At 33.7% G+C, this 9732-nt stretch overlaps 1 protein-coding gene across 3 annotated transcripts in view; it reads right to left on the bottom strand.

Moving 5' to 3' along the window:
- Positions 1-2718: 2718 nt before the first annotated feature.
- The window catches only part of LOC105928261 (melanopsin-A), a 45725-nt gene continuing 38711 nt past the window's right edge, over positions 2719-9732 (bottom strand). For 2 of the 3 annotated variants that reach the window (XM_012865432.3, XM_036141982.1), the window contains 2 exons: positions 7451-7522; positions 2719-6257 (listed from right to left, as the gene is read on the bottom strand). In XM_012865432.3, coding sequence (XP_012720886.2) covers positions 6057-6257; positions 7451-7522 — 273 coding nt within the window. In that variant the 3' untranslated portion in view covers positions 2719-6056. The remainder of the gene's footprint in view (positions 6258-7450; positions 7523-9732) is intronic. The other variant, XM_036141981.1, reaches the window with a different exon arrangement.

The raw sequence follows: 9732 nt of genomic DNA, 5'->3' as shown, positions 1-9732 counted from the left end.
TCTTGTGCTTTTCATTTTCAACTCTTCTGCAAGTTCTCAGTAGGGGAAAAAATTTTTGCAACACCTTTTCATAATATGTTAAACTCCTTCCATCAGGGAAAATGAATTGTACTACTGTATGTGGGTCCTTCTGCACTAACTGATTAGTTAAACACTCTAGTCCTGCACTATTCCTTTTCTATTACACCATGTATCATTTCTGATACATATTGGACCTCTACTTCTTTAATACAGTCAGACGTTTTCCCAGAAACCCACTGATTTGAATAAAAAATCTATCTATCTATCTATCTATCTATCTATCTATCTATCTATCTATCTATCTATCTATCTATCTATATATATATATATGTATATATATATATATATATATATATATATATATATATATATATATATATATATATATATATATATATATATATTCATATCTATACAGCAATTATTTTGCTTCCACCACACCAGAACTAAATATATATTATTCTGCTTTAAAACCAATGTTCATCTCTTATGGCGTTTCTTGCTAAAATGCATATTCTCAGCAAAAAAGTACAATCTTTTTATATGTTACTTATGGCCCACCCCTTTCTAATGCTGCCCTGGGCAATTGCCCATACGGCTCATGTCAGAAACCACTGATATGAGCTACTTTTGTGAAAAATGCATATAATATGAATGAGTCTTAAAGATTAACAAAGTCCCATGAACACACAAAGACTCCAACAACGCTGTAGAATTTGGCATCATTGCTTTTATAGAAAAATAAATAGAAACAGCACAAACATTTTGTACAAAGAAATAAACGCACAGACACCATCACTTCAATAAAGCAGAATTTAAATCCAATACATCTAAAATATTCATACCTAATTTGTCCACACGAGAACAGTTTACCGATAATGTTCATAATAAGTCATTTTCACAGATTTACTGATAAAATTCTTAAAAGAATAACAGGTGGCATTACATTTTGATCATCGTTTCACTATATTTGTGTTAGCATTGTGTCTGATTTTATTTTGAGGTATCAAGAAAACAGTCACAGTACAATCATAGTCAATGATGCAGCAATCATAGAAATCCCAACCGGACCTGTAATATATACAAGTGGACAAAAAGCTTTAAAATAGTGATCCTAAACTGAATTATGAAAAGATTTCTATTAATCTGGAAACTATCATTTTTACTATTAGGTTATAACACAAGTTTGGTCTCACAGAGAAGGCAAAATATACAGTACTGAGTCGTTTTCAGGATGCTCTCAAGTCTGACCCGGGCGACATGATGTCTTTAGAAATAATTGGCTGAAATGGGAACAATAGTTTATATTTATTTTATGCTTTTACATTTTAGTCACTGTGGATTGTCAACAGATTTTACATCCTGGAACTTATGCACAAAAAGTGTATATATAAAAAAAAAAGTTTTTAATACCCCATGGAGTTTTAAGGCCTTAATCCTCCAGCAAATAGCTTTAGATTAAAGTTTGCTATCTAAAGCTATTGGGACACTGACATTTTCATATTTCAATGTTGCCAAATGTATCCTCATGCTTTAAAGAATATTGACTGTGTAGGTCAGTGCCACCAAACACCATGATAGGTTATGTAATTCCCTGCCAGAGTAGATAATTGTTAGAAGGTTCTCATTTTGTTTGACAAAGCAGAGTAATAAAAAACAATTCAGTTATTTATATATTACTGATTCAAAACAAAAGTAGTCTTGAGGCACTTTGCAAAAAAACAAACATTAGTCCAGTCCAATTACAGAAATAGTTTAAAAGTCAGTTACATAAAATTCAAACTTATTTACCAAACAATCCAGTCAACTTGTTTATTATTAAACATGGTAAGTAGTTTTCTGGATAAGGAAGTCCAGCCGATCACATAGGGTCATTGACTTTGCTACATTCCCTCTTCAGGGACTAGCACATAGTGACAGTGGGCAGTTGCTTGCGTTGTATCATTGACTTTGCAGCAGTCTATTAAACTGAGAATGCATGCGGCGACAGCAGGAAGGAAAACTCCCCTTTAACAGGAAGAAACCCTCAGCAGAACCAGGCCGGCTGGGGGTTTGAGAAGACAGGCCACAGTCAGTCAAACAAATTGCCATTGAAAGACTGGCTTTTACTTGAATTTCAGTAATTCTGTCCTATTTAATCTTTTTCTTATTTTATTTATTTGAACAAAATTTCATTTATGTGTTAAAAATGTAACTTATTTTATATTTGCTTTGTTCTATTAAGCTTTTAATTTAACACTAATGCAGATAATATTATTTTTAATCTACATTTTACCACTATTTCAGATTTTATTATAAATAAAGGAAATTTTATGTTTAATTTTTATTTGTTTCAATAATGGAACTTTTTTCCCATTATTAATGTACCATTTCACAACAGCAAAGTTTTTATATTGTCTATACACATTTACATTAGACATTTTATTGTAGTTCTCCAATATAAAATTATAGATATATATTATTCTCACTATGGTTGTTTGCATGTATGATTCTTGCTCTAACGTCTGATAACATTTGAACTCTGTAGTTAAATGACACCTAACAATGTATTTAAAGTACATACTTATATATACCAAACTAGTGAAATGTAAAACTGAAATTGACTCTGAATTATGACAAACAAGAAAACTAGAGTTTGGTTTGATGACATAAATTACTTTTGGGAAATAATTGTTTAGTTTTTCTTAGCAGTTAGGTATATTCTTAGCAGTTAGGTATATAGCTAGAAAATTCATATAAAGTACAGGTCATACATAATGTGCAAAACATTTGATGAGATTTTGTGAGTTTTACTCACCAAATTGTGTTTCCTATCAAAAAACTGCCACAAGAACAATCTTTTAACAACCACTCGGCTTATATACAGGGAAAAATAACTCTCAGAGCAAAACCAGTGGTGAAATACATCACTTGTTAAATAACACCATGTTTTTCAAATAATACAACATTTTTAAACAATCCTTGACCCAGTGGTTTTTAAGGCAAATTTGTTCCTTTCAGCTTTGAGGTAAATACTCTTTTATGACAACGAAATTAAAGGATAAAGCAACTTTCTGCAAACCAGGCATGGGCCAGCGTGTAATTCTGGTTGTATGATAATGAGCAAAAATTCCACAATTTTATAATGGCAGTTAAAAGGAAATAATTAAAATAAATATAAACATAATAAACTAATTGGTTTTACTTAGAGATGGGAGTGAAAGTACTCTTATAGGCTCTTAAAGTCACAGAATCATACAGTCAGATTCAATTAGAACCCATGAGGCTCTTTCGCCAGATTAAAAGTACATTTTGAACATAATCTTTAAACGGTATTAAACATACTTTTTATCAAGCTCATATTTCTGTATTAGAAATGGTTGTTTAATGGACTGATGTAATATTCTCATTAATATTTGCTGCAAGCAGAAAACATCCTATTCAACAGAAATAAGGCTTGAAAGCAAAGTCTGTGTGTAATTAATTTATATGATGTGTTTCACTTAGTGAATTAAGTCACTAAAATGAATACACTTTTAATTAATATTGTAATTTATTGAATCTCACTGTACATTTACCTTTATTAGAGTGTGTAATCTTATAGACATTGTTAAATGAGTGTATACCATCACTGCTAAAAATCTGCTTTTCCTTGAGCTCATGGCAACAATAGTAATTCTGATACAATGCTCAATATTCTCAAGATCAAGGCTGAAATCCTTATTCATACTTAAGTAGTGGAATATATTGATCTGATACAATACCAGAGCCAGCAGACTGTGTAATTTGTTTTCCCCATCAGACGTACATAGTGGAAGAGTTGAAGGCACGTTTGCAACACATTTTCTTAAACGTCCAAACCTTACCAGAATCAAACTTTTCAATGTTTTCTGCAGTTTATACAACAGTATGGAGATTTAAGGACAGAACATTTACCATGAACTGCTTGAATAGAGGTCTTATCTCTTTGTTCGTACATTAATTGAAGCAACACAATGCCGAACCTGGGCTCTGATATAACTTATCAGAGTAAATGTAAATTCAGATATCACAGTTACCTCCAGTACCTTTCTTTTGTTTGTAGAAACAACAAACCATATCAGTCTTATAAAAAATGGGTTCTTCTTTGTTGAAATAGTTAATCTCTTCTCCAGGAGACTTCTTCAGTCTGAATTGCTGCAGGTGAACCCAGCTTTATAAGCAATACGTTTGCAAAGTGGTTCAACAAGTGCTCACATGCAAAAGAGGACCATTAGCCTACCAACCGATCATTAGTGCTCTGATGGTCACTTATTGTAATAAGTAGCCATCAAAGCACCAACGATCAGTTGAGAACAACCCATCCAAAGGACCCACAAATTTTTTTTTCTAGCTGGATTACTGAGATGCATCAGGATATATCAGTTTTAGTTCAGCATTTTAATAAAACCGAAATAGAAAGTGTCCAAAAAAAAATCCCGTTTTAATGTCTGAATTAGTGTGCATTTAGCCAATAGCTAAAAAATCTAAATACAGATGGATTAAATGTTAAAACCATGTAATTTAGTTACAAATCAGAGCACACACCTGTCATATTAGCAGTGTTTTACTTTTGTCCTTTACAAATCTGAAGATGAGAAAAAGTCTGGAAAATCAAATATTTACATACTTTGTTCTTTTTATCCCAAAGTTATCTGGACCTAGAAAATAGTTTTAGGAATTCGAGACTTTTTCAGCATGTTCAACACTCTGTAGGGACCCTGAAAATGAAACAATTGGACAAACACTAAATCTATTTTCAGCTGTAAACATTTTTAGTGCTAAGGATGACAAGTTATGGGGAACATGTGAGCTAGCTGTGTTGCTGACGAAGTTGGTTGCACTAAGCTGTTTATTTTTTAGACACTACAAATAAAATTTAATTTAATGGCATATTATTTCTAATATTAGTTATTATGATATCGATGCAGCGTTAAGCATTTTAACCTAAGTGGCACTCATTCTTAAATCATTCAAGAGAAGCTAATCAAATGATGATATACAGTCAGTAGTCGTCATTAGCTTTATCATAAATTATTTTAGTTATTGTTTTAACTCTGATTAATTTAACTCTTGTTTTTAAGGAAGCAATCTGTTATCATTTGCAGATGTGTGCTGAGACTGCAGCTGGTTTTATGCCTCTGAATAAGCCTTCATTAGTCTGGACCGCATGTTTCCTATTGGTAGATTAAACTAATACAGAACACAAAAAAACGAGTGATACTAACGCAATTGTTGTTAGCTGTTTGTTTCTGGTTTTCATCTGGTTCCCTAATGAATTTCTGCTTTCAGTTTAAAATCTTTAGGATTATCTCATTACTGTCTTCGCACATCTATTTATCACTATCTGATAAATAAACTGGCAGAATTCACAGCATGAGAAAACAATGTGTAGAGTCAGCAATCTCACCTCGAGGATTTTTAGCAATTAAGTATTTGAGTCCCTCAATAAGTCAATTCAGCTGTATTCCACAGAAAGACTCCATTTTGCACAGAATGATGCATTTGGTTTAATTGGACAATGGTCTAAGCAATCTGTCCTGGTATGTAAGCAGCAGACCTGGTCTCTGGTTAGTTTCACAGTGCTGTAATACTTAAATGAATGACTGCGGGTGTTTTTTCACCTCCAGAAAAATGTCACCAAGTCGACGCTTGTACCAAGAAAAGTGAAGGTTCATTTCCCTACTACAATACAACACAAAGAGGTTGCAGCAACAGCTGGGCGCGGGCGAGAGAGCTGCTTAGACTTGCAAGAAGAGGAGAACAGAAAACCCTGCAAGGTCTCCTTGAAAGAGATTAAACAGCTGGAAATGCAAGATGCTGAGTTTTGTGACTTTTCCAATCAGTGGGCTTTACATATTAAGACTGGAAACTGGCCCATGCCTGTAGCGCAAACACACGTCCTCTAAATTTCCTGGGCAGTCACAAACATTTTCTCTGCATGCTAAGGTTACCAGAGTCACCATAACTATGAAACGGCATGCTGGTACAGGTTCCTCCCTAGCAGGGAGACAAGGTGCCACGGTACCGCACACGGTTTACGGTAACGCCGTTGTCTCTAGCCTGGCAATGTCGAGTAGCTCCTTCGTAACGGGAGTGACGCTTTTGGCCACTTTGAGGCTGCCGTGGAAACCAGGAGGACTGTGCAGTATGGACGGGGTGGATATGGAGGTGACGATGATGGACGAATTGTTCTTGGACACGGTCTTCGGTCCAGGCTCCCTCATCATGCTATCCAGCTGTGAAAGCAGATGGGAGGCGGAGGATTTTAGACAATGTTGTTAGGCTAACTCTGCATTATATGTGTGAGTAGGTGATTGGTGGAGGTTTAACAGAAGGAAAAAGAACAGCTCAGGAGTAGAAGTGGTTGCAAAAGTTCACTGACACCTCAAAGATAAAAAAAATCCTCTTAGGATAAATGACAATGTCACATTATATTAATTATAACTGTGTAGAAATGTTCGCCATCTGATTAATTCATTTAAAACTAAAAATGAAACATTAAACATGCATGCGATTGTATTGACATAGCTGTTGTATTAGCAGGCTTTTAATGCACTTAGGGTTAGGGTTAGTCCAACTAACCATATCAGATTTTGTTTCTTTTTCAAACTGAAGCAGTTCTTTTTAATGCAACCACTTCCTGCTGATGGGAAACATATTCATTGTCATGCGCTTGGTTGTAAAATCATGACAAACATGAGAAGATGGTGACAAGTGGGAAATTGAGAGCAATGTTTTCCTAGCAAGATTTTAATAGTTTTCCTATCAAGAATCATAAACACAGCAGACATTTAAGACAAATTAACCTGGTTGGAAGGAGTCTTTGGTTAGACTGGTTGGGAAACGAGAAGAAAAATGACCGCCACTTAATATGATAGCTTATTTCTTTATATGCCAATTGTTTCTGAAAATATCATTTATTATAATAGATATAATATTTTATTAGTGTATTGTTCGATGTTGCTACATCCCTAATTATTGTAAATAATAGATTGTTAATGTCGTCTTAGATGAGGTTTCGCTTATTATTAAATAAATTATTATTGTGAATCGAATAAAAAGAGCAAAGTCAAAAGTATTTACAGACCTTTCTTGGAATTTAAAAGGGCTAATTCAACCAATGTATCTTAAATCTTAAAAGAAAATGTTCCTTTCTTTATTGTATAACAAATAAACATTTTGTTTCAGAAAATTATTTTGTCATACAAGATATCTAATTTGATCTTTCTTATGAGTTATATCATATTATAGAGCTTTAATGAGATCACTTGGCATAAAAGGTAAAATCTAAAATTAAAGACAAAAGCGAAAAATAAAGCAAACTATGTCCAATAAACATTTTTACAGGACCATCTTTGTAAACATTTGCTGATGATTGAGTTATTTTGACACTTGCTGATATCCATTGAAATAAACAGTGGATTCTTACACTAGCAGGCAGATGGCTGGTTGGCTGCCGGCTGATCTCCAACATGCAGATGTCTTCAGGCTCTGTCAGAGTCTGAAGAGTATGCAAATAAAAACAGTTTTAGTGTCTGTTCCCCTCCAATACAGTTGCATCTAAAGATCAGTTTTACCAAAGACAGGGAAATCTGTTTCAACTGGGAACACTTAGAGGAAATTAGCATGTTATGGTCACAGTGTTCCTACAAGCAGGAGATATAAAATATCTACACACTCATCTTGAAATACTTGTTTTTTGTGATGTAAAAAAAATTCTTTATACCTTAAATGTGACATTAATCTTGTTTGTCAACTGGAAAACAAATCTGTTACATTAAAAAAATACTGTATAGCAAACTGTCATAACCTGGTTTTATAACTATTAACACTTATACTAGTACTTTGTTCAAGCCCTTTTGATTCAGCTTTCAGTCGTCTAGGCAGCAATCATCAATCCTAGTGACTCTGATTAACCTAAAGAATATATATTTAAGTTGTCCAAGCAGGGTTTTTGTGATATTTTTTGGTTTAGATATTTTAGTTAAAGCCATAGTTTGCAGAGTTTAGAGAGGATCAAAAATAATCTAACTGTAAAAAGGTATCAGTCAGCAAAAGAAAACAAAAGAAAATCCTACCACATTACATACAGGTAGCTTGGTCAAAATATAAAATAATAAGGATCTTGGAAAGAAATGAATATTTCTCTATAACAGAAAGAAAGAGAGGATGAAAACTGTTTAGGAGAGCAGCTGAGAGCCTGATGGATTCCTGGCTTTGTTCTTCATGTGACAACGATGTCCTGATTTTCCTTACGTTTGAGTGACAGATCAGAATTGAATTGATTTTCTTTTGCTTCCAAATGACATCCAGACCTGACTAAAATGTCCAAAAAACCTTGTGCAAGAATGTGTTACTGTCCAATGAAGCTAAAATTCAAAATTCAAATAGGTAGGTTGAGCCCAAATCAACACAGCAAAGATCCAAAAAGACACCAAAGCCACGGTGAAAAAGGTGGCTGCAGCACCTTAATCTGTGGCTACTTGTCTTCAGGTTGACCTAGGCTTCTTGTCAAAGTGAAAATAATTAATTTTATGTTCTAAATACCGGAAAGTCTTGACCTAAAACCTTCAGGCTGAGTCACGATTTGAAGTGGGCTGTCGACCAAAGTCCTTTTTCCAAGGCAGGACAGGCAAATATAACCTGGTAAAGATGTACAATGTGGGAAGTCTCCCACTAAAAAGGCCATATGGGGAACTTACATTGGAAAGGGATTCGTCAAAGATTTTATTTAGGCATTCACAAATTTACACATTTTATTACTTAAGGATTTGTTTTAGGTTGAAATGTACAGGCTAAGTATAATGTGTAAGGAGCAAAAACATTTTTAAAATGATTTAACGTGGTCTTATTTTATTATGTACAAAAAAAAACCCAGGTATTTTAACAGGGGGAATGCAGCCATAAATAGTCCAGATTTTCCAAGCTGAAACATTGATTTTATAGTGATCAAGCAGTGCAGGTGGTGGGAATTTCGAGAAGCATGGCCAAACTAACATAACTACGATAAAAACATGGAGCCGGGAAGAGATTTTCACAGAATGAAAAAATAGAAAAAGAAGAAAAAAACTGTTTCATGCATTTATCGTATTTTCAGAAGGATTTAAAACAAATATCGTAGTACATGATGTAATCACAATCTTGCAAACTTCTGCTAAAATAATAGAACATTGTCATTATTACAGTTATATCAATGTTTTCAAAATACTAGTTTTGCTTTGATGCATAGCTTTGCAAAATATGAAATAAACACCCAGCAAAATGCAATAGATTAAATCAAGTGCTTAATGTGTAGATATTATTAGAAAGGGAAGCATAAAAATAGTGGTTAAAAAAAATCCAATTCCTCACTTTAGGGCCTTGAAGGCACAGATTTACAACAGCTGGAAGTGTTCTTATTTTTTTAGACTTAAATAACTTCTTCGAAAATGAACTAAAACAGCTTTCAGTTCTGATGTCTCTCATCTATGGAAGGCAAGTTGATATTTATGGTGCCATTAATGCACTGGTTGATTCAAAGTTCCTTAAAAGTAAAACAAAGGGAAAAACAACAACTAATAAAGCACAAAAAAAATCCAACTGAAGCAGAAAACACGAGGCTTTACATTCCGGTACTTATTATATTAGTCTACTTTATGTTTTGTTTAAGTTTGTTTCTTGTTCCAAGTTCCCATGCTCTTTCAATTTTTAGATTTACTTATTTCCATGTCA

This window comes from Fundulus heteroclitus, chromosome 10, assembly GCF_011125445.2.
Source record: "Fundulus heteroclitus isolate FHET01 chromosome 10, MU-UCD_Fhet_4.1, whole genome shotgun sequence".
Taxonomy (NCBI): Eukaryota; Metazoa; Chordata; class Actinopteri; order Cyprinodontiformes; family Fundulidae; genus Fundulus; species Fundulus heteroclitus.
This window is presented reverse-complemented; position numbering and strand designations above follow the sequence as displayed.